The sequence below is a fragment of the Sceloporus undulatus genome, chromosome 3, assembly GCF_019175285.1.
Source record: "Sceloporus undulatus isolate JIND9_A2432 ecotype Alabama chromosome 3, SceUnd_v1.1, whole genome shotgun sequence".
Lineage (NCBI taxonomy): Eukaryota > Metazoa > Chordata > Lepidosauria > Squamata > Phrynosomatidae > Sceloporus > Sceloporus undulatus.
This window is the reverse complement of record NC_056524.1, coordinates 215,063,873-215,090,401: the sequence shown is the minus strand read 5'-3', so window position 1 is coordinate 215,090,401 and position 26,529 is coordinate 215,063,873. Positions and strand designations below refer to the sequence as shown.

At 40.7% G+C, this 26,529-nt stretch overlaps 1 protein-coding gene across 1 annotated transcript in view; it reads right to left on the bottom strand.

Moving 5' to 3' along the window:
• ARHGEF4 (Rho guanine nucleotide exchange factor 4) overlaps positions 1-23,203 on the bottom strand; it is a 242,020-nt gene extending 218,817 nt beyond the window's left edge. Inside the window, exons 1-2 of the mRNA XM_042457315.1 lie at positions 22,763-23,203; positions 18,756-18,791 (exon numbers count right to left, since the gene is read on the bottom strand). Coding sequence (XP_042313249.1) covers positions 18,756-18,791; positions 22,763-22,972 — 246 coding nt within the window. The 5' untranslated portion in view covers positions 22,973-23,203. The remainder of the gene's footprint in view (positions 1-18,755; positions 18,792-22,762) is intronic.
• Between the last annotated feature and the right edge of the window lie 3,326 nt (positions 23,204-26,529).

The following is a 26,529-nucleotide window of genomic DNA, read 5'->3' as shown; positions in this document are numbered from 1 at the left end:
GGCATTTCCATTCTAGAGAAGGATGCATAATGACCTTTCGTTTGTGTACAAAGATATTTTCCCTTTCACACACATGTATTCAGCTTCAGGAATATAATTAATTTTCTGGTAAATCAGCACAAGCAGTGCACAGAAAAGATCTTAACTCTCTAATAAAAAACATGGCATTTAAAGGATGCAATCCTGTGCTCCTTTACCTGGGAGCAAAACTACTGAACAAAAGCCTCAGAGGAGCAGTCATGCATTGGGTTGTTCTGCTAAAGGTTTCTCATTTTACTGCAGGAGTGAGAATCATGCAGGCTTGTTGTTGCCCCTGCTCTGTCCATTTGGTACTGCTGTCACCAAGAAAACTACTCCACTGAAAAACAGTCCTGGAAGCACTTTGCCATTTTCACACCTGCCTATTCATTCTGGAAGAGAAAGAGACACTCTTCCCTTCAAACAATAAGGGTTCTATGGTTTAGGAGAGTAGAAAGAAATTAGAACCATAGAAAACTGCCACAAATTTCAATGGCAGTTGCAGTGACATAGGGAACCTTGGCATCTATAGTCAGATTGCAGTAGTGTGGCACATGATGAATTAGAAAATGCATGCATAAATACACAGAGCTAACATTTCACAACCCTTTATTAGCACACAGTTCTTTAGAGCATGTAGTAAACACTCTATCGGGTAGAAAAGACAATATAAATATTTTTGAATATGTATCTATTTTTATGTTTAATTTAACAGCATGTCCAGTCCTAAAATGATTCTGAAATGTTAAAAACATAAAATTTTAAAAGTTAAAACTACTTCTGAAACATGTTCAGGCCCAGGTTTTGGTCAACCTCCACTGGTACAGAATTCACAACTTGAAAATATTCCTGAATGTTTTTGTCTCTGGATGCAATATTGTTCTCTCTAGACCCTGGGGTCTGTGAATCATTGATTGAGGGCCTTTTTGTTTGTTTGTTTGTTTGTTTGTTTGTTTGTTTGTTTAGGTGCCTTCAAGTCAACTCCAACTTATGGAGATCCTGTCCTAAGATTTTCCTGGCATGAATAATTCAGAGGGGGTTTGCCATTGTCTTTCTCTAAGGCTGAGAGAGTATGACTTATTCATGGTCACCCTTTCCATGTCTAAGGACGGATCTGAATCTTCTTCCAGAGTCGTAGTCCAGCATTCAAACCATGCTGGCTCTGAAACAGAGAAATTCTTAAAAGTATAGGTGTCATACAAATTTTCAGACCCAGAGATTCGAAGACAAATTACCAAAGGCATAGTAATCTAACAAACACCTGTTTTTTTAACTTCTGGGCTTTGTTCTGAGTACTGTGCAAGTACGGGTGGACATATGTATTTATTCAATGTCAATGCCAAGATTAACCTTGTTGCATTAAACACTTCTTGATTTCATTTTTGCACTGTTTTAAAAACAGTGATCACATATGGTACTAAGCATTAGCAGTCTCTCCAAAGTGGGGAAGGGAGAAAAATATGAACTAGAAAGTGAAACAAACTGGGCATGCACCAATTCTAAACTTTACTTGAAGAAATTGTTATTGCTGTTGTTGTTGTTATAATTTACTGTCAACTTAGCTTCAACTTATTGTGACCATAAGGATGGGAGACCTCCAGGAGCCCCAGTCATAAATAGCCCTGGTTAGGTCTTGCAGACTGGGAGCTATGGGCCTGTTACAGACTGCCAAAATAAAGCTGCTTCGGGTCTCTTTGGAGGTATGCTGTTTAAATGATGCATGGGTCCTAAGAGACCGGAGGTCGCGCCAAAGCCACACTCCATTCCTAAGCACCGGAGTGCAGCTTTGGTGCAGCTTCCGGATTCTTAGGATACATGCATCATTTAAACAGCATACCTCCAAAGAGACCCAAAGCAGCTTTATTTAGGCAGTCTGTAACAGGCCATGACTTCCTTTATGCAATCAATTCATTCGGTCTTCCTCTTTTCCCACTGCCGTTCATTTTAAAGAACATTATTGTCTTTTCCATTGACTCCTATTGTCTCATGATAAGTCCAAGGCACAATAGTTTCCATTTAGTCTTGGCTTTCAGTTCAGGCCAAATTTTATCTCAGATCCATTCATTTGTCTTTTTAGCAGCTGATGATATCTGTAGTAGTCTTCTCGAGAACCACATGTGAAATTAATTGATTGTCTTCCTATCAGCCTTCTTCACTGTCCAGCTTTCACAACCTTACATAGAAATTAGAAATACTATGACACGGATTATTTGGACTTTAGTATTTAATGATATAGCTTTACACTTGAGGTTCTTCTCTATGTTGTCTCCAGCTGCCTTTCCAAGTCTTGACCTTCTTCTGATTTATTTGCTACTGTCTTCATTTTGATTAATGACTGAGATGAGGTATAGATAAACCTCAATTATTTTGATGTATTCATCACCCACTTTAAAGTTATGTAAATCATCTGTGATAATTATTTTTATTTTTCTTAATATTCAACTGTAACCATTCTTTTGCACTTTCTTCATTAATTTTCACCAGTAGTGATTCCAAGTCTTTGCTATTTTCGACAAATAATATGATGCCATCTACTTAAATAATTGATGTTCCTTCCCACATTTTTCATGCCTCCTTTCTCCTGAGTCTAATTCTGTTTTCTGTTTGATATATTCTGCTTATAAATTTAACAGACAGGGTGCTAAAATGCAGCCTTGTCTGACCTCCCACCCTCACCAATGGGACACTGTTTCTCCATGTTGTGCTCTGATGGTGGCATAGGGTTAACTGCCTGTACTGCAGCCACTCACTCACAAACCATAAAGTGGTTCAATACCAGCCAGGGCTCAGGCTCGACTGAGGCTTGCATCCTTCCGAGGTCACTAAAATGAATACCCAGCTTGTTGGGGGCAACTAGCTTACAGCTGTAAACCACTTAGAAACTGCTTAGATGGTATGAAGCAGTATATAAATGAAGCTGCTATTGATGGTGTCCTATTGTCTAGACTATAGGTTATATACTAGGAAGGTTACTTGAACAATACCGCAAGTTTAAGTGCAAAGAAGGTGAATGGATGGGAAAAGAGCTAAGCAGTGATAACCAAATCTATTTTATCCTCTGAAGAGGAGCCCAAATAGTGCACTCACTTTCTCTATCTAGAGCTTATTTATTTGCTTCCTTGCTTATTTATTCACCTCTTTTCTGTATTTACAATCACCACAGCTGTCTGAACTGTTCTCAAAATCAACACAATAAATATAAATAAATACATAAGAACATAATAAAACACAGTGTGAAGACTTAAGGACCCTTTCACACTACACATTTATAGCACTATGATTCCACTTAGCTGCCATGGTGGCATGCTATAGAATCTTGGGGTTTGAAATTTGGTGAGGCACTAGAGTTCTTTGGCAGAGAATTTTAAACACTCCTCCCTAAACTGCAAATCCCAGGATTTCATAAGATGTTGCCATAACACTTAAAGTGGAATCATAGCACTAAAGCTGTGCAGTGTGAAAGGACAAGAAAAAATAATAAAAAAGGAACGTTGGGTACTTACCGTGACACGTTCATTTCCTGCAGAGAAGGGTCCTGGCATCCTGTAATCTGGGTTTAGCTCCTCCTATTTGCTCCTGTAGGCAGGGACAATAAACAAAAGACCGGCCCCTATATAGGGAGGAGCTAGCCCCCCTGAGCCTCAGTCAATAACAAGCCAAGCGACTAGTAAGGTACTCAAGGAACTGAACTTTAATAACATCAGCTAAGGGTTAACTAGAACACCTTAGAAAAAACTAGTCCAAGAACAAACAAGAACTCAGAAAAACCAATCCAGCAACAAGAAGAAGAACAAGGCAGGTCCACCAACAGGCAGCCAGGGTCGGAGGCCGCAGGCAGCACCCGGGTGGGCAGGATGCCAGGACCCTTCTCTGCAGGAAATGAACGTGTCACGGTAAGTACCCAACGTTCCTTTTCCCAGCAGAGAGGGTCCTGTCCTCCTGTAATCTGGGATTTACAAAAGCCCTCTCGAACTGGGAGGGAGGTGCTGCTAGGAGACTGTGGCCCCCGACACAATCTGTTGGAGGAACCTCCTTTCAAATGACGCCTCTGCGGACTGAGACACGTCCAGTTTGTAATGTCTTATGAAGGTCGAAGGCGACTTCCATGTGGCCACCCTGCAAATATCTGACAGGGAGGCGCTAGTGGCCAAGGCTGCAGGGGTAGATGCACTCCTGGTTGAGTGCACCATCAACCCCTCGGGTGGAGTGAGGTCAAGAGTTCAGTAGCTCTTTTGAATTCAAGACCTGATTCACTAACTCAGAGTCGAGACTGGTACCTTGCACCCCAAAGAGCCCAGGCGAAAGGAAAGGAACATCTCCGATGACCTAAGGATGAAGTCCTCTTGATGTAGATTTTGAGGGCTCTGCACACATCCAATGTGTGCCAGGTCTTTTCCAAGTCCTTCTTAGGATCGGGGCAGAATGAAGGCAGGAGAATGTCCTGTGACACCTGAAAGGCTGAGTTGACCCCAGGCACGAAGGTAGGGTCTGGACAAAGGCACACTGAGACAGGCCTAAAAATACACAAGTCTTTACGTACCGACAGGGCCCCAGCTCTGACACCCATCTGGCGGAGGGAATGGCCACGAGGAAGATGACCTTGAGGGAGAGGTGTTTGAGGAAGGCCTCCCAAAGGGACTTGATCGGCCCAACCGTCAGAGCCTCTAAGACCGTGTTCACATCCCAAGATGGAAAACGATGTCTGGTGGACAGGCCCTGTTGGAAAACTCCTCTCAACAGCCTCTTAATGTGAGGATGGCTGCCATTCTAGCTGCTCTCGTATGGAGCAGAAACGACGTGATGGCAGACACCTGCCTTATAACCATGTTGGGTCAAGTCCCTTCTTAATGTCATCTTGGATGGACTGTAGCAGGTCAGCCACTGAAAACCTGAAGCAGTTGATGAGAACTTGTCTAAGCAGTGGATTATGTGATCAATCAGAATAGAATCTGATCTAATCTGGACCTATGGCAGCTTCCAGCCTACCACTGATCACCTTGTCAACTGTTTATAGCAATGAAGGTGATATTAAGGTGATTTCATTTGTAGTAATTAAGACTTACCATTCTGAAAGAGGAATGTTAATGTCTGACTTCCAATTAAAATTTCAAAACAATGTGCAGTTCTTTACTGGAACATCTGTGAACCTGTGTAAAATAAGACTAATCCCATGGTTAGGCAAAGAAGACACTGGATTAACCTTTACCTCGCAGACATTGGTGAGTCCATGCAGAAGCATAGATGCACTCTGTGTTAACAGGGCATGTGGTCAGAATTAAGTCTGATTTCATCTGAGGATGAACTAGTCTAGAGGCTTCAAAAATCACCCCAACTCCATGTAGCAGACTATCATCAGCCTGTATGAAGGCTGAGGGGTCTCCCGGCTGAATGAACTGCTGATTAAGGAGTCATGAAATGGGAACAGGGGGCTTGGCAAGGATAGCCCTCTGGTATCTAATTTTGAGGAGAGAGTTTCTCCACAAAAGGGATCTGTCAAAGGAACACAAACCTAAATTTAAAATAGTATAGTCTTCTTCATGCTTCCAAGGCTGTAGTAAAGAAGCTGCAGAGCAACAGCAAACACATCCCAAAGGGTCTCCCTCTGAAGCCAGCTCCCTCTGTTGAGCTGGCAGACCCTGAGCTAGGGAAGCCTGGGTTAAGGATGGCCCTTCACCCATGCTCTCAGGGTCCTCTGCCATAGCCACCACCAAGGAAGGGGGGAAAGGCAGGAGAGAGGAGAAGAAGGGAAGGCCAAGAAAACTCTCAAACCGCTTTCGCAGAAAGGAAAAACTTCGCTGGCTCGAAGAGAACATCCTGCTAGGAGCATAGGCAGGAACAAGACTGAGGCTCAGGGGGGCTAGCTCCTCCCTATATAGGGGCCGGTCTTTTGTTTATTGTCCCTGCCTACAGGAGCAAATAGGAGGAGCTAAACCCAGATTACAGGAGGACAGGACCCTCTCTGCTGGGAAATGAGTTGTTGCTGCAAAATAAAGCCAAAGCAAAATCCAAACAATAGAGAGATCTAAAAAGTACAAACACAGATTTTAAAAACTGAAGCACTTCAAAACCTGGGAGAATGAACTCTTTAAAATACCATTACATATAGCAAATGTTAGTCAAATATTTTGGGGGTCAGCATGGAAAAGTGCAGCAGGTCTTTTTCAGTGATGGCACCTCAGCTGTGATGTGGCCTCCCCAAAGAAGCCTACTTGACACCAACATAAGAGCTCTACTTTATTATTTCCTCCTGGAATTATTCTCTTCCTTGTGTGCTACCTTGTGTGCAAGTTGTTTTGCCCCATGCCATGGTGGGGTGGCTTTGGAGCCAATCAATGAAACAATGATAAATAAAATTGGAAGATTTCTGTTCATCCCTATAGTGAGTTCTTTTCTCCATTGCTGGGATGTAGGAGGTTTTTTGGCAGCCTTTCAGTAGTATTATTACTAATCGAACCATATGACATGTCATAGTCCTCTTGAGCTCTAGGCAGTGGGAGGGAAATGCCATCCTGAAATCTGAACGGCAAGCAAGACACATGTTAGTCATTCCAATCAGCTCCACAATGAACTTTTTCATTAGATGGAGCTTCTCATCAGACTATTATGGGTGACCCAGGTTTACCAAACAGCTAATCCTTAGTAATGAAAGGTTTCCAACAAAGCCTCCTTTCCAGAGAATCTGAGCATTTCCACATTGCCCAGCAGCACATAGAGAAAGTGCCAACCTCTCTGGCTCACGTTGTGATAACAAAATGCCAAAGTCTTCTGTTGGCTGCAGGAGGGAAAAAATTACTAGTACACTTTTGAATATGCACACTGGCATCTTTGGCATTTTCCCTCTTAGTTTTCTTGAACAGTACTGAAGCACAGGCTGAAGATTTTTGTTATACTATGCCCATGCATTTCCCTATTTACGTTTACATCTATTCAGAGATAATCCCAGGCATTGGTTTATATTGCTGGCAAGCTCAGGGTGATGCAGAAATGTCGGGTGCTGCCCTATCCCTGGATCCAAGCCACCTACTGTTCATTGCCAGGCAACTGTAACCACCCTTTCTGCTCACCATTCATTGCTTTGCTTCAAGTTAGTATTTAACAGACTGGGCACTGGATATGTTCATGAATTGCCAAGGTCTCTTTTGGCAGTGCTCTATCAAGCCCTCTGCAATTAGCTGTTTGAACCCATTCACTGTAAAATGTTTCAGATATATCTTTCCACTACTGCCATCTTCTATCTCATCCACAGATTATATTACATTACCAAAATAGCAGAACAGATGCCATCTTTGTCTCAGTTTCTAGCCCACCTATCCCCATCATATCCAATTGTACATTTCCTTAAATTAATCAGGTCAGCAATTTAGAATCTGGAAAATGTGGTGAGTCGTGCATCTGTTTGATGCTGGACAAAAGAAGAAGTGGTACGGAGCAGGGAACTACTCCATTTGGTGGTGGGGTTGTGGGAGTGTCTTCAACTCATTTCCATGTCAGCTCTAAGGCAAACATATCACAGGAGTTTTTTTGGTAAGATTTTTTCAGAGCATGATCTTGGGCATGAAACTGAAGATTTGCTATTGCATTTCTCTGAGACTGAAAGGTCACTCAAAAGATTCCATGGTTTTGTCAGGCCTTGGTCTTTCAGAGTCCTAGTCCAAGACTCAATCACTCAGCTGACAAAACTAGTCTTAAGGAATAGAAGAGTTGAATACTTGACCTTGGGCATGAAGCTGAAGATTTCAAGATGAGCTTGATGGTGGATCTGGTTTTTTGGACTAACTGCCAGAAATCTCCAGCCAGCATCTTCATTTACCAAACTGGCTGGGGGATTCTGGGTGTTGTAGCAAAAAAGTAAAACAAACAAACACCAAGTTCTTGCATTTTAAGTGTGTGCTGGCTTCATCCAGTTATGTTGGGCTGGGGGGAAGCAATTCATTCTTTAACATTTCCCTCTCCAGTATATTTTTGTATTAGCTCAGTAAAAGCTAGATCCATGCACAAATGGCATCATCAAAAATTTATGGGCAGAAAATTTAGGGAAAGCATTTTACCCCTTTTTTCTTGACAGAGGAAAATTTCGTCAACAGTTTCTTAAGGGTGAATCTCACTACCAGCAGTGTCAGTAATGTAGATTCTTTATGGGGGGTACTGCTGCTGCTTTAAAAGGTTGCAGAAACAACTGATCACCTTTTCAGATACTCTGCCACAGAGGCTGGAAAGTTACTTTTAATATAAATTCACAATTCATATGCTGAAGCCATTCAAACTTTAGCAGTGGTGATATACCCAATGCTTCAGGTGAATATCAGGTGTACAGACTTGCATAGATAAGGAACAATAGGAGAAAAGACAGATGTGGAGAACACAAAAAAGTACCTTGAGGTATTAATAAACAGTGAACTAGATGAAGACGAATATCAAAGAGAATATATGACATTCTGAGATAGATAGAAAGAAAAAACTATACCATGACCTAGAAAATGAATGTGGATGAAGGTTAAACTGAACATGAAAAGGAAGATGGTGCCTATTTTCCAGAGAAAATCCTGATCATATCTGCATGCAGAAAGAAAATTATGGAGAAGAAAGAATATTTAAAAAAGAATTAAGGAGAGGAGAGAATATAAAAGAAAATAGAATAGACTATGGTCTAAAACACAAAGAAGAAATAATCCAGTTTGAGACTGCTTTAACTTCCCTGGTAAAGTGGTTAGGAATTCTGGGAACTATAGTTTGTTGTGGCACCAGAGCTTTCTGACAGAGAAGGCTAAATGTCTTACAGAACTACAGTTCCCAGAATTCCCTAGTACTGAGCCAGGGCATTTGAAGTGGTATCAAACTGGCTTATTTCTGCAGTGTGTTTTGGACCTATAAAACAAACCAAAATGAAAAGACTCAAGATAAGAACAGAGAATACTGACTTAAAGAGCATGGGAATGATCCAATAAAGATTACAAAGACGGGGTACAGACCGCCCAAAAAGGGCTGTCTGCCCGCGCCTTGTTTTGCTGCGCAAGGAAGCTGCAGTGGACAAACCGCACGACTTCCTCGCGCAGCAAAAAGAACCACAAAAAGTGGATTCTTTTTGCGGTGCCATTGTGATGCTGCAGTGCGCCAATGGTGCACTCATGACATCACAATGGTGTCACGACATGCAGACACTAAGCATCCATTGCGTCAAAATGGAGGTGCCCATCTGTACATGGTGCCGCCATTTTGATGCCCTCGTCACGTGCGGGGGGCAAGGGGCATCTGGAAGCGCCACCCCTCGCACGTGACGATGGCACCCCATTGCGCCCGTCTGTATAGTGCCAAAGTAACAGGAAGGCAGGAATTCAGCAAGAAGAAGAGACAGAATATTGGCAATATTTAGTACAATAATATTGTGGTTAATTCTGTGAATAATAATAATAATAATAATAATTTTTATTTTTCTATTTCCCGCCTCTCCCTACGGATTGAGGCGGGTTCCCATCAATATCAGCAATACAGACTACAAAATACATAACAGATTAAAAACATCATCATATAACCACAATACACAATAAAATACAGTACAATACAATACTAGTCAATGCTAGTCGGCCAGCAATATTACAGTAGAGGAAACAACGCATCTGATTCATCTGTTTTTCCATATAATCTAAACGGGGTGGGAATCTTCACTACAGCAGGTCAGGTGGATATGCCCGCTGGAAGAGATCCGTCTTTAATGCCTTCTTAAAGGCTTCTAATGATGTAATGACACAGATCTCTTCCGGCAAGTTATTCCATAATTTTGGGACCACAGCTGTAAATGCTTTTTGGGAAGTAGTGACCAGTCTGGTTTTTTTGTATTCCAGCAAATACTTCCCTGAGGTTCTGAGTGTGCGGGGCGGATTGTGTAGGGAGAGGCGTTGGATTAATTAACAATAGCAACAAGTTGTCTAGCTCCTGAAGAAGAAACAGCAGTTGTCAATATGCAGACAGAGAAGCAAAAATGTGCCTGCCAATTATTAGACCCAGCCAGTGCAGACCCATTGAATTAATGGGAATTTGATAAATCAGTGCCTACTGGATCAGGGCCACAGCTGAAAGTGGCAACAGCAGAGCACTCCAAAGGGGTGGTCTGTTTAGCCCCTTTATCACACGGGGAAAATTGTGGGTTTAAACAGCAATTATCCCATGCAAATAGCATGATCACGATTAACATTTTCACACACATTGCGATTAAAGAGTCATTATCCCAGGAATAAACAGGCAATAAACAGCAACAAATCATTTCCTTGTGAATGATTTGTTGCTATTTACTGCATGTTTATTTCCAGGATAATGGCACTTTAATTGCAACATCGTGTGAAAATGTTAATCATGATGGCATGATTTTCACAGGGTAATCGCCGTTTAAATCCTCAGTTTTCATGGTGTAAGGATAAGAAGAAAGAAAAGAAGAGCTAAACACTAAGGCTTTCAAAGAAAGTTAGAACAACAGAACAGTCTAGGTATATTCCATATCATCTTGCTTTTCAAAACGACCAGAAAAACAGTGGCTCTGTGTTATATATTTTTCATTCTATAGTAGTTGAAAGTTAATAGAAAGTTAATGGAAGATAGATTACAGCATACAGATGATCCTTGAATATCAGCCAGTAATACTTGGTTAAACCTCTGTTTGTCCACATCCTTGTTCACATTTGTCCAATTTGTCTGTATAATGAAACATCTGTATAATGAAAATAACTTCTTTTACTTGTAATGATAATCTTGACTGCTGAAATTAGGAAGAATGCTGGCTGAATTAGTTGTAAATTTATGGAAATCATTATTTAAAGTGAAATTTCAAGTAGAGAGGTAGGAGTGGAGAAAGTGCAGCTCACATGCTACATGCAGTCCCCAAAGCCATTTGTGTGGCCTCTAGGATCTCCTCCAGTATGTACCCCAAAATTTTGCCCCCATGGGGAATGTGGGGGACATTTTGCCATGTTTGGGAGTGTCTAGGGTGTTTTAGGCCCAGGAAAGGCCTTTTTCTAGCAGAAAGTGGCCTGGCCCCCTAGGATGGGGGGGGGGGTTGTAACATATGTGGCCTTCTAAGGACAAACAAGCCCCCCTAACCTCTCACTGTTGTTGTTGCTGCTGTATGCCTTCAAGTTGTTTCTGACTTATGGTAACCCTAAGGCAAACTTATCACATGGTTTACTTGGGAAGATTTGTTGAGGGGGGTTTGCCATTGCCATCCTCTGAGTCTGAGTGTGCAACCTGCCCAAGGTCACCCAGTGAGTTTCCATGGCCAAGCATGGATTAAAACCCTGGTCTCCATTATCCTAGTCCAATGCTCAAATCATCCCAATACAGAGTGACAAGTTTTGCTAAAGAAAATCTGCTCAACTTCAGTAAAGAAAAATTAAATTCTACCTCACTAGCCTGTCAGGAGTATCAATGAGCACATGGACAAAGGTGGCCTAGTAAACCTTAAAAGAGATGAGAGGATTGCTGAAAATTCTCCCTGTTTGTTTTATAGGTCATGTGGGACAATTTCACCAACTTTTGAAGGGCTGCTGGCCTGTTATAGGGTCAGCAGATCATAAAATAATTGAAATAGAAATGAAAGGGGCTGCCACGCAGAAATACACAACTAACACACTCTTGAAAGATGCCTGTCCAACCACTGCTGAAAGGCCTCCAAAGAAGGAGAATCCACCAAGCTCTAATTCTCTAAGGGAATCTATTCCACTGTCAAACAGCTCTTACGGTAAATAATGTTTTTCTAATGTTTAGGTGGAATGCTTTTTGCCAACAGGAATTTTCCAGAACCTAGTTTTGATTTGTGGGGAAAAACCTCTGTCAATCTATTACAGGTCAGGGGAGACCCAGAATGTGGCAAAATTGGCCCCATGTTTCATAAAGGATATGGGGGGGGCTTTTTAACACCCATGGTTGTTGGGTTTTTTTAAGTTCTCCTAAAAATGGTGGGTTGGAGGACACACTTTGCCCACTTCTGGGATAAACACTGTATACTAATATTTTCATAGGTCCCTCCTTAATGGCTCCTTAGCAAAAATGGGATAAAATGGTTAATGAATAGGAAAAGAACGTAGGAATAAATGGATATTAGGAAAGAAATAAAAAGAAAAAGAAAAACTGCCACTATCACAATGCTGTAATACAATGGTACAATCCCATTCTGTGGGTGCCTGAGATGACAGGGAAGGTAATTAACATTTGATGGAATCAGTTCAAGGCAGGTAAACTCTGGTCAAGGTAGCAAAGTCAAGCTATGGTAGGCTAAGTTGATCAAGCGGGTAAAGTCAAGTCTCAACAAGCAAAGTCAAAACAGAAGCCCTCATGTGCAAAAGGTAGATAAAAATCAGTACCTTGGACAGCTCTAGGGAAGTCCTGTAGGCTTATGTTCATGTTGGTGCTGCCAACAAGAAGTGGATGTTCTCAGAACAGACAGATGAGATCAGCTGAAAGTTCTAATATGACTCTTAGTGTAGTTAGCTCCACACATCAGCCCAGCCCATTAAAGGGTTGTTACATGGTTTGTCTTAGATTTTTGCAAGGCTGAGAAAACTGAGATTTTGCTGTGGATTTCCCTCTTAGAATCATAGAGTTGGAAGAGACCTCAAGGACCATCCGGTCCAAACTCCTGCCATGCAGGAATACACAATCAAAGCACCACTGATGGATGGCCATTCACCTTCTGTTTAAAAACTTGCAAAGGAGGAGACTCCACCACACTCCAAGGCAGCATTATTTGACTGTTGAACAACTCTTACTGTCAGAAAGTTCTTCTCGCTATTGTTTAAGCCAGAGATAAGGCTGTGTCCTCTGTCCTGGAGAGCTCTGAATAAGGCATTGGGCCTTTTTTTCATCTTGAGAAAGTAGGCTGAACATCATCTTTATCACACTGAGTGGTCTGAGGGCCAGGGGCAGGTCATAATAGATATATTGTTCACAGTTTTCATTGTCATTTCTTTTTTTAAAAATGTAAGTTTGGTTTTTTAAAACACAGAAAAGGACAACTGAAATAATTTGGTGGCTGGAGCTCTTCCCCTGGAAGGAGAAGCTATCACATATGAAGTCTTTTAGTTTTGAGGGGGGGAATGAAAAATAATTTAGATGTTATAGGACTAATAGTATGATGAAGGGAAATTGAACAGAGTGAAGTTTTCTGCCTTTTTTCATTATACTTGAGCTCAGGGGCATCTAAAGAAATGGATTCATAACAGAGTCAGGAAAGATAACAGAAACTACTTTTTCACACAACGTATCAGGGACTGTGGCATAACTATGTGCAGTACAGTGAGAACTGTAACATTGCACAACAAGATGTACAACATTGCACAACAAGATGTACAACTAAAAGAGTACTACAGTTTCAGCAGAAGCAGATAGATGCACATTGGCTGAGAATGCATGTCTGCATGCATAATTGGACTGCATGCACAGATCCATGACCTTGATGTGAACGTGGCCATTGCACATCAAACAAAAATGACCATATGTAAGACACCAACAGGATTTTCAATATTTTATGACATTTTCAACCACAGGGTATAACAATAGCATTTAGCATTTACATTTCTTTACTGCTTAATAGTGAAGTCAGCACTCTCTAAGCAGTTTACAGTCTGTAAGCCAATTGCCTCATAAGCTGGGTATTCATTTTACCTACCTATGAAAGGATGGAAGGCTGAGTCAACTTTGGAGCCCTGGGATCAAACTCACAATGTTGTGGCTGCAGTACTGGCATTTAAGCACTGTACCACCAGGGCTCCTTAAATAGTAAATTTAGTAAACTTAGGTCCTGTTTGCACTGGCCAGGATACTCCAGGGGCAACTGCCCCAACTTCCCCACCCCCATTACTTCAGTAGTCTGTTCTGATGCTGGACAGCTGTTCACATCTGTGTCCTGCTGTTCTGCCTGGTGGCACCGCTGCAGTGTGTTGCTTCACTCTGAGGTCAAAACAAGGAGCCCAGCTTTGATCACATGGTTAGGCATCTTGTTCTGACCTCAGAGTGAAGCAACATGCTGCAGCAACAGCAGTGTGGGATGGCACAACAAGATGCATTTAAAACAGCTGCTGAGCATCAGTACAGAGGACTCTGTTTTTTCCAGGAAGATCCAGAGCAAACAGGGAGGTTTGTAATATGTAGTATGGTATACTCCAGTTTTAGTGCTGAAGGAACAGAATACCATCCTTTCTGTTTGCACCAGAACCAGGTTTTGGGCCATGCATTGTCTGGTCTCCCCACTGAGAGGAAAGGGGAGGCTATTATATTTTACCTATGTCATTAGATAGTATTAAGAAGGAATTAGAAAATACATGAGCAATTACTTCTATGCATTATGGCTACACAACCTCCAGTTTAATGACAGTACAGAATCATAGAGTTGGAAGAGACCACAGGGACCATGCTGTGGAGAGAGAAGGCTACTGTGGGCTTCCCAATGGCATCTAATGGACCAATGAGAATAACAGAATAGATGAATTGCTGGGCAAGGTTCTTATGTTTTTAACAATGTATACCTTTGAAGGCTAATAAAATATCTTCCTCATTTTCAAATTCAAATATTAAATTTGTAATGGCCTCATATCAAAATTTGATACTATAATGCAAGGAGGAGAACAAATCTCTGCAGGAATAGGTTAATTTCTATGGAAATATCTGATTAGTTTTCAGCTTCGAGTTTCCCACAAAAGATTCAAAAAAAGATTTTAATGCAGGATGTGTTCCAGGGCTAGTATATTTGTATGCAAATATTTTCACTGGCCAGCTTCTGTAAATGCCACCTGATATCAGAAGATCTTCTTTGGATCATCAGAAATAACAATAATGGCAACAGCATGCACAGTGAAACCCCTAAAGCTCAGATGTTTACTCTGTCTACAGGTATAGCCCTGACAACTGCTATATTCATCTGATACACATTTGATGCAAACAGAATTGATTGCAATTTTGTGTTATATAAAACAAACCAATCTGCATAGTATTCAAGATTATCAGAAATTTTCAGATATGACTTCAAAATCATCAAAACCCTTGACCCAGAAATGTTTATTTTGATGAGGTGAACTTTCATCAGCCACCAGAGGGCAATATGATCATATTTTACCCAGAGGAATTCAGTTGTTAATCAATGACACACACACTTATTTTCAATCCTCTGAAATGTGTGGTACTGAACTGCCACCACTGATGCCAATTTAAATTAGACACTAAACATGTGCCCTTCTTTTGTTTCTATATAGTGAAACCCATAAAAGTGACAAAGTCATACAATTTGCTAAATTGTATGCTTTTGTATCAAGCAACTGTTCAAAAACCTGACCAATCTTTTTTTTTACATCTACAGTGCTACTAACAACAAAAGCAGAAGCAGCAAAGTAGAAAACTTGTGTTATTTGAAGACTGATACATGACCTTGTAGAGTCAGCCTGGTGTAGTAGTTTGAGAGCTGGACTATCTCTAGAGACAAGGGTTCAAATCCCCACTAAGTATCAAAATCTACTGGTTGACCTTGGGCTAGTCACATGCTCTTAGCCTCAGGGGAAGGCAATGGCAAACTTCTTAACAAATCTTACCAAGAAAACCCCATGATAGGTTCAGGTTGCTTTAAGGTCAACGTAAGTTGGAAATGATTTGAAGGCACACAACAACAGCTACAACAACAAAATGACCTTGCCTTGACAAAAACATCAGCTTCCCTGTGCCTTAACCACCCCCACCACAAAGACTCTTCCCAAACATTAAAAATAACCATAATGATCCAAGCAATACATATGTTTGGCTCTAACATATGTTTGTCCTGTGAAATGGAGCCTGGCTTTTGAAAGACACATTTTCTACACTGCTGTTCACACACACACACACACACTTTGCTCATTCATAGTTATAAATGTCTGTTACTAGACACTTCATTCCATGCATCTGATGAAGTAGGATTAGTCTATGAAAGTTGATGCTAACAATTTCTTTCCCTCTCAGTTAGTCTCAAATGTCCTACAATATCCCTTTGCATACTGATCCAGACTAACATGGCTATGTCTTTGAATTTTATTGCACTGTAGGTCTAAATGTTCAAAGCCTGGAAAGATACTTTTGAGGACCATTAGTGTCACTAGGGAGTGTGACGGCTTCGAACTGCACCAGGTGATACCTGAAAGGGGGGTGACCCCACTGCTTCTCAGACATTGACAAAAATGGGCTGTGGCATTCTTTAAAATGCATCTGAACAGATGGTGCGAGTGGGGGTGAGGCTCAGTGGGAAGAGAAAGGAGAGGCCTCAAGTTTTTTTCAAAAAATTAAAATTTCATATTTTAATTTTTAATTTTAAAACAAATTTAATTTTTAAAATTTTCTTTAAAAACATCACATTTTATCAAAATTTCACTTTAACCATATGAAACTATGTATATGTAAACACATTTATTATGTGTGTATGATATCATAACATAATGGTTTAAATTTAATTTTGTTTATGTCACAACTATTACCATTGCATTCAGTGGGAATTATGACTTAGAAGTAAATATTACGAAGAATAATTACTAAGTATTCTGTATGGCGTAGTATGAGAGGAGGTTAATGCAGGGGATGACACCATGAGTTACCGCATGAAGCAACACCAATCCTAGGGATGCCACTGTCAGGGATTACAACTTCCAGACTCCCACAGCCTGCGTAAGCAGCAACCATACTAGCTAGGGGATTAGGGAAGTTGTTGTTCCCCAAAGAAACTTTTCAGGCTCTGAACTTGCAGACACTAGGGTGTATTAAAGTGTATCTTTCAAAAGCCAGGCTCCATATCACACTAGTCCAAAAAAGTAACTTTTCCAAGTTCTACAAATAGTCAGTTGTGAACCAATTTTTGTTGTTGTTATGAGGCTGGATCTGCATTTCAATTTATTAACACACATCTCCCAAGAACTATTTTAGTTTGTCAAATGAGAAGTGGCCAGTGTCTCAGTAAAATATTCAAAATGAAGAAATCAGGTTATTTTAGGGATAACTGGAAATAAGAATAATGCTGAATGTATTTTGATTCGTATCTTCTAAACTGATCATAATTTAAAAGTTACAAATTCTGAGCTCAACATGTAAGCCTTTTGGCAACATTCAAATCACGCCATGTTTATAATACCTTGAGACTAATTATATGGAAGCATATTTGTGGATATTACCTCAACTAATATACAAATTGAAATTAAACACTTGTGCAAACTGATCCAAGGCTATTGTTCAGGGTGTTTGAAACTCTTCCAAAAGTTGAATTTACTTCATTTTGACTTCACGCTAGAAAGTGAGCAACATAATTGTACAGCACTTTGTGTTCAACATTCACTTTAGGGGGCAAAACAGATGCTTCTCAGTGTGTATTTCTGACTATTTGATACCACAGGGAGCTCTCTTCCTCCTCCTTTTTTATGCTAGAACCAAAGGATAAGAAGACCAAATGATACAGTCCTCTGAGGCTGGATGCAACACAAAGCATGCTAGAAATGGCTTGCTTTGATCCAAGTTCAGTGGCATTTCAAATTGTTACAGGCAGCAACAGATAAGATGTGTCCTATGCTCTATATCTTTTCCTTCCCTTGCTTTGCAGAGCAGAGTTTACACTGGCCACAGTAGGGTGCTAACAGAATTTGGTGGAACCTTCCCTCTCCTTTCTTCTGTTTTTAGCATTTAAAGGGAGGCATACTTTGGATTTAAAAAGGGTGTTCCTCACACCCCTCCTTTCCCACTGGAATGCATACCATTCCCTGACCTCAGTGGGTGGGTGTCCCCCTGGGTTTTTGCTGCAGGTTTTGTTTTCCTGCCAGGCACAAAAGGGAGGCCTTGTGGGAGGTATGTTTGTGTGCGTACATGCGCAGTTATGCGTGTGGTGGGGGAAGAAAAGAGTGAAGAATGAGAAATGCACAGCGAGCAACTTCCAGAGATAATCAATGGCTGCATAATGAGCAACTAACTCTGTTGAATATTGATTAAGCAGTTCTGGCAAGGTTCTACTCTCAGGAGATCATTGCTCATGCCAGCTGCTTTGTGCAAAGACAAAGAAGGAAAGGATGTAAACTCCAAATAGTTTGTGTGTGTTTTAATTGGAGAGGGACATTTTGGAGCCATGTTATGTGCAAATGGAAGGCAAGGAAGCTTAGCTGCAAGAACAATCGAAACATCATATGATAATACAGTATTTGTATTTTCTGGTTTTTTATTACCACTGTATTTACTATGAAATGAAACTTCATTAGAAATATAACAGAAGTGTGATAATGAATGTACAACTATTATGTACATTCTGTTATAGGCTTGACAGCCGTCCTTGCTAACTATTATGGACTTGACAGACATCCTTGAATATTAGTTAGGTTAAATAACAGTCCAGTGCTATACATGTCTCCTCAAACAAAGCAAATGTGTATAGGATTGCAGCTGGACTGTGATTCTCCACCATTGGCCTTTTCTTTATAAACTAGGTTCAGTGTTTTTGCTATGGCTGATAAGTTTATTGTTGCCAATGCAATTCTGCATATGTCTAGATATAACATTTTATGTTAAAACAAGAAGTACAGCAAAATGCATTCTCTTTTTCTCGGTGAGCAACATATGTACACATCCAGGGATGGAAACCACTTTAAATAAAGCACATTTCCCCTAGAAATATTAGGTTAAACTTTTTGTTAGTCACAGTTTAAAGGCTTGGAGTTGGTTAATAAGTAAAGATCTGGTGTCATGTTGAAATTGATATGAAAACTTACCTTTTGGGAAGTTGAGCATCTTCTCTCCCAAGCTCTCTGTGAAGACACAAATACCAAAGGTTAAGAGTGAGCAAACTAGAAGGAAACATCCACATACCAGCCTCCTCTACCCAAGTAATCCCTTTTGCAAAGTCTTTCCTGACATTATGGAATCACCCTGGGATAAATTTGGTTCTCAATCTGTGCCAAAAAAGAACAACAAAAGCCTGCTAAAGGGAGCTGGTTTTGCATTTCTTTTCTTCAATGGATCTGTTCATTCTAGTCTGATGAGGGGGGTTGTAAACAAAGGCCCTTCATGCAAGCTCATTGTGTTAGACATAATTACAGTGTATATCCTTCATAACTATACATGCCAGAAGTCACGTTGCAAGAGTTTATTTCTCTTTGATTAGTAGGTTAGGGAGCAAGAGAGGTAAAATAAGAATTATGAGAAGCTAAGTATATAGATGAAAAAAGTATACTGTACTATGTTTCCCAAACTATGTGAAACAACAGCCATCTCTAAGAGGACATGGGACATGTATCTGCATTGCACAGTCATATCCATTTTAAATCTCTTTAACGGCTATGGCTCCATCCTAAGGCATCCTGGGATTTTTAGTTCAATAGGGATTAAGAATTGTAATTCAAGAGGGTGCACTAGATCTGTAAGTGAGATGTTAAGTGACATACAAAGAACTAGATCTCTGTAGGAGGGAATTCTAAACTACAAATCCCAGGATTTCTTAGCATGCAGACATCCCCCATTAAAGTGACATTAAACTGATATACAGTTGGTCCTTTTTTTATACATGGATTCAAGCATCCATGGTTTGAATTTTTTAAAAAAAAGTATAAATTTCAAATATCAAAGTTTGATTTTCCATTTTTTTATAAGGGACACCATTTTGCTATGTCATTATATTTAATGGGGCTTGAGCATCCACAAATTTCGTTATACACGGGGGATCTTGGAACCAAACCCCAGTGTATAACAAGGGCCCACTGTAACTATGCAGTGCAGATATACCTAAACGATAGAAATGGATACAAACCATTCTGTATATCTTATTGGTAGCAGGCCTGTGCAGAAGGAAGGCCCAGTATCATTCACAGTGAGTCCATGAAAGCTCATGTATGCCCAGGGACTCTTTTTTGTTTTTTTCTAACACAGATTAATACAACTACAACTTTGGAAATTACTGCAATGTGGGTGTGATCACAAGGACTACTGAATCTCTTATGGATATAAGAGCAACAACAAAGTATGGCACCATTTTAAAGGTCTTTGCAAACCCTCTCCCAGTCCACATATCACACTTTGGCTTGTAACTTTGGCACCACCTATTTCTCACCTCACACCCACTGTATGTGTAGTCTCATTAATGGTTTGTAGCCTTATATACCTCAGGTAAAAACAAATGTGATAAACAGAGGCATGGAAGCCATGGAGAAGAATGTGATTTAAGTAGGATGCAGAAGCCAGACAGGAAGCACAAAAGTATTGTTGGAGATGTTTAGGAACTAGTTGAGTAGCAGGGACAGTCCAAGACATTTTACTAATCAGCAGCACAGATCTACATCAAAATATACAGTTTCCAAAGGCAGAAAAATACTTTGACACACAGGGTAGAAAATCCCACAAATATTTTTCTCCTTTCCTGCACAGTAATAAAAATTAAAAGAAAAATCAAATTGCTATCCTTTTGTGACAACTCAAATCTGCTGCCTGAGATCACTGCCAGATTATGGGAAGAGACAGGTGGCAATATCAAACTAAGGCTGCCATCCTGTTCAGCAGTTACAAGATTGTAAACTGGATTTAGATCTCCTAGCTGCTAGAGAATCCACATTTATAATAATTAAGGACTGAATGCATACCCCAAACCCCAGATGAAGGGTTTCTATACTGTTGTTTTGGGGAACTGGGAAAGGATGTTTATGGTGCTGACTTGGTTGGGGGAACTACCATGAAACAAACACTTATTGCATGACCCTGTAAGGTTTCTTCAGCTATATGTTCTCAGTTTGCCCCATGACGAGTTGACTGGTGCAGAGGTCATTTCCTAGGGCCCTTTCACACTACATAGTTATAGCACTATTATTTCCACTTTAACTCCCAGGACAGCATCTTGTGGAATCTTGGGATTTTTAGTTTAGAGAGGCACTAGATTTCCCCAGTGGATACTTCCAATTGCCCCTCTCTAAAGTGCAAATACCAGGATTCCAGAACATTTTGGCATTTTACTACTATGGCAGTAAACATGGGATCATAGCACTATAACTGTATAGTGTGAAAGGGCATCCAGTGCCCTGACATGAAGCACCTTGTTAACCCTTCAGTTGGGGTACTGCAAGCTGAAAAGGTTTGGGGTTTGGGGGTGGCATCATCAGATGTAACTATGACAACAGAATTCCAGCATCATAATTCTGTCTAAAGATGCAAGATCCTGGGCTAAGTTTTTAAATGATGGTGGCACACAGGAAGACATGGAAAATCTGATGTGTTTCAAAAGGGGGTGTGATTACATACAAGTGAGAATTACGGTACTTTTTACATTTTTATTTTACTTTTGTGCCAGTGTGAGATTGTAGTATCTACAGCACCTGTAGTGTAAGAACAGAGATCTTTTTTGAATTCAACTCTTAGAATTTCCTATTCTAAAAACTGGGGTACTCTAGAGCTTCCAATCCCCCCCCCCAAAAAAAAGAGTAACTGATGCAAATTCTGTAGGAGAAACATATCCACATGGCAGCAGAATTTCTTCTGGTTCATCCTTCAAAGACCAAAAATGGTTGGAAATAATATCTTCCTAACCCAGTGCCCACTTCTCCACTCCCTTTGTACACACACACACACACACACACTCTAGAGGGAAGCCTCTGATGAATGTATTTGGGTCTTAATAACAATTATTTTAAATGTTTCAGAATGAATATGAGCAACATGGTATGCAACATGAAGAAACAGGTTGGTTTTTAAAAAAAAGCATTTTTAATGTATTCCTTGGAAGTGGAAGTTACTGTATTTCTATAATGTTGTCTTACTTTGAAGATTTCTCAGCCATGTTTCATATGCATAGCAAATATCTATCACTGATTCTATTTCAAAAAACATAATAACAATTAAACAGGCCAGGTTAAATTCATGGTGGGGGAACACTTGATGTTTCTAATTTTTATCCCATAATGCTTCACAGTTACAAACTTAAAGATATTAAAACAAAATACTCAGAGCATTTCTACATCTTGAACCACAGATATCTTGAAGTTTTACAATGCACTTATATATGCTGCTCAGAAGTAAACTCCATTGGGTTCTCTGAAAGGACTTACTCCTAGGTAGATGTTATAGGATTGCTGCCTAAAGTTCCTCTCTAAAATATTATTCTCTCTCTGTTTTTATATCCTTTTTTCCAATAAAGTTTAGGTGGCATCTAGAAAGACATATAAGAATTATTCAAGAGTTACTAAGAGTTCATATTATCTAGATTAAACACATGTTGCTTTGAAAAATCAAACCTAATTTTGCTATTTTAACAGAGAACCTTGACATAATCAGCACTTGTCCCAGTGTGCAGTATATTCTCTCATCAGTTTAATGAAGAAGATGAATAATGTGTGAAAACGTAAAGAGAAAGCTGTATAATTTTCACTCTACTGAAGTTTTCTTTATGGCAATTCAGAGGCAGGGTTACATGCCAGTGGCCCTGAGTTCTCTAATCTATTTGGTACAGAATGTTATGCTAGAAGATTGGGAGGGTAGCAAGGAGAGGGACTACTAATGAGCACTGTGAAAAGTAGATCTCAAAAGGACTGTGTTGCTTGGGTGCTTGTCTGTTGTTTGGCATGGCATGTTTCAAGAAACCCTTTGAATGCTTTTAAAGATTTGCAGAGCTTTCTTTTCTATTTAAGGTCGCTTAAAATGACTTGCCAGTCCAGAGACAGCAGGAATGATCTATACTTGATTAGCATTTCTGAGGTTAACTAGTAATGCTCCTTCACTTGTTTTGTGATCGGTCTCTTACCTTGCAGAGTATCAAGATTAGCCAACATGCCAGATAGGCTGTCAAAGTAAACTTTGCCTTCATGTATCTCTCAGGTAAACAGGTGAGATACATTTGTACACAATCCAGGTCATCTCTGACTTCAGCATCACTGCTGCCTGCACCGGCAGGAGCTTCCTCTTGTCTTCGCCGATGTCCTCCTGATGCACCCAGAAACTTGTTAAACTCCATCTTACAAACTCGTCCTTCGCTTCTCACAAAGCCAAGAGACAAGCCAGGGAATCCTTTGTTTCAAGCCAGCGGTTAACTCTTCCAGGCCATTGACAAATTCCGTCTCTGCAGTCAACAGCAGTGTTGGATGATGCTGGAACAAACTTCCAAGGTTTGAACCGTGCCTTGGCTTGTTGCCTTTCCCTTATTGAACAACCTCTTGCAAATGTGTGTGTTCAGCTACAAGATAAATATAGCACTGACTAGAGAGGCTCTTGCCATAGAGCACAAGAATACTCCTGTGGTTGCCAAGAGCAAAGAAAAAGATTCCATTTAGTCAAAGCACAAGGCTATCCCCCCCACCCCAGACCAGCCTCCCCCACTCCACCCCAGGATCAGTGTTCCCTTGTTCTTGTTAGGAAGAGGGATAAAAGGAAAAGAAAGCTATGATCTATGGAAACTCTTTTGGCCAGTTTTGCTTCCTCAGAAGAAAGTCCCCGTTGTGGAAAGAAACAACATTCAGAGGAGGGAAGGATTTGGTATTGTTGATGGTGGGGTGGTTTTCCCCCCCCTTTCCGAACCACAATAATTCATTGTTTGTGATTATTTCATATGCTCAGCTTGTGAATACAAGAGATTTCAAAAGAACAAATGAAGTGTCTTTGGTGGAATACGGCCAAGACATTTTGGATTAATGAACGTCAGTTCCACAAAGCCGACAAACCCCATTCTCCCCCCTCCCAAGAGTTTCCATGCAGTTTTATTGCTAAGTGAGTTCATGACATATTCATATAGCATATTTATATAGCATGCATTTATGTATCCCAAGATTCACATAATGATATTCTAGTGTTTGCAAAAGTTGTAAAATTAATTACACTAGGTAGAATTTTTCATAAATATTGACCCTCCAATTGTGTCCACTGGACTAATAAATGTATGGTTTCTTGCATGTCTAAGATAACTTTGCTCTTTATAGCATTTGTGCCAATGCCATTTTCTTGATTAAATCAGAATTATTCTTGAATTTCCTGCATCTGAAATTCAGATGTAAAATCCACATTGGCTAGATTTATATTCACTTTCAAATGGGCTCTGTCCCAAATTGGCTCCTACAGGGGGGAAAAATTGCAATCTGATGTGTTCCAGATAAACAGCCTTTTTAAATCAAAAGTTTGTCTTAGGTTACAGTTATAGATCTGGGAATATATCTCAGACCACAGAAAGGAGAAAATCTCCCATAGACACCAGAACAGAAGAGGGCAGGTGGTCCCAAGGCTCGGAATAGGAGATTGGATGTCAAACCTCTTTTTTGGCCCTCCCAGTCACTATGGAGGTTTCCACTGTGCCCCTCTAGGTCAGAACTCTGACCTGGGGAGGCAAAGGGAGACAAGTGTATTAAGGATGTGTTGGAGGATGGGTGGGGACATAAAGCAATGGGGTCTGATGAATTCACAACCCTCTTGGCCCCTGACTATGCTTCCCAAGACAAAGACAAATTTAGATGTGCTTCAGAATATATCTAATCCATTTTCTTCCCATTTCTGGCAGAGCTGCCCCATTTACTCAGAAAATAACTGTGGGTCCAAAATAGCCTGAACCCCATAAAAGGAGGAAATAGTTTCAGAATAGCTCTGCCAACACTTTTGGTCTCCTAGAAAGAATTTAGTAGGGTTTGGGGCCACTCTGCTCCCCTTCAGGATTGCAGTCTGACAGGGCAATTGACTTATTGAGTCCCTGCAGACTCAGAAGTGAGAGTTAGTGTTGCATAGTGGTTTGAGTGCTGGATTCTCTCTGGAGACCAGAGTTCAAGTCCCAGCTTGGCCATGAAACCCACTGGGTGACCTTGGGCAAGTCACATGCTCTCAGCCTCAGTGGAAGGCAATACCAAACCTCTTTTGAACAAATCCTGTGATAGAGTCACCTTAGGGTCACCATAAGTCAGAAATAACATGAAGTCTCACAACAACAGATGCAGAAGCAAATAAAGGCAAAGTTTGCATCAAGCGTGCCTACCCAGTGGTTAGGCATGTTGATTCTGCACACCTCCATACAAGCCATACACTTTTCCAACACAGATCCATCCAGTAGTCCACTAGTGTCACAGGTACTGGTGGAAGCATAGACCATATGTTGAGGAAGGTTGTATATTGTTACGTTGTCTTTTTGTTGCTACTGTATTCCTCTTTGGGGATGTCAGTGGATCCATTGCCAGAGGAATAGCAAATCCTCTCCTGATTTTGCTACCACTTCTCCTACAGCTGCTGCTGTGAATTGTATAGGACCTCTCCTTGTGCTGGACCCTCTCCTTTGAGAAGCTTGGCATCTGGAAAGCACCCCTTCAGTGCAGAGCAGTGGCAGTAAAATCAGCACAGGATTTGCCATGCCAATGGCAGTGGTTGCAACAATCACATTTGCTGGTGCTGTTACTATCACCACCATCAGATCTGATTATAGGATTTTGCAGTCTCTGATCAATTCCAAATCATTTGGCTGGTGAAACTCCCAAAAGCCATAGTAAAGGGCAAGAGGAATTGGCCTTTTGTCTAGATGAGGAAGGATCCCAATGTCAGCCCCTGACGTCTCCAGATGGGGTGAGTGTTTCTCACTCAGCGTAAGGGCATTTCTGTCATTCAACTTACCCTCCTGTGTGTCCAGATGGAAGGCAGAGATCATAGCTCAGAATAGCTGTGTGCTCAGAACACAGTGTCACAAGCCATTTTGGCAAGCTATCTGATAATAAGCAATACAGTACTGGGAAGGGGCCAGCTTGGAATAATGGTTTGAGCGTTGGACCACAACTCTGGAAACCAGGGTTTAATTTCCAGCTTGGTCATGAAACCCACTGAGTGACCTTGGGCAAGTCACATGCTCTCAGCCTCAGGGGAAAGCAATGGTAAACCTCCTCTGAACAAATTTTGTTAATAAAAACCCACAAACAGGTTGCAACAAGTCGGAAATCACTTGAAGGCATACAACATACACACACACACACACACACACACACACACCAAGAGAAGACATGGAATAAGGATGTTTGCTTATGATGTTAATGTACTTTTGGATCAAGTGCACTGCCTTGGTGCAGGACAAGCCAGCATTTTAACCATAGGTCTCCTCTATCTTTCTTTGTACAGTTCTGCTGAGGTCAGCTGATGGAGAGATTCTGAAACTACTGTCAACACTAGAATTTTATAAGATACAGCTTCCAAAATTACATCTTCTGCACAGCAGCCAAAGGTATAATGGCTTTAATGTTACCCTTCTTACAATTCCTGGCTTAACACCTAATACCTTGACAGTAGGCTACAATGACACAGAGTAATAGACTGCAGCCTTCTCACATTATTTGGGCCCATTTGAAACTGTTAATGCTAGCAGATTGATTGGGGATGACTCCCCGGCTAATGAATATCAGCTTGAGAACTTGAGTGGAACTCTGTGACAATACTGTGTAAGTCACTGGTGGCAGAGCTGGTTGGTGATATATATAGAGAAAGATCCAATTACAGGTGTCTGCAAATCTTTGAGGTTTTAATTCCTACTAAAGCATTGGGGATGTTCTTTATTGGGGATTC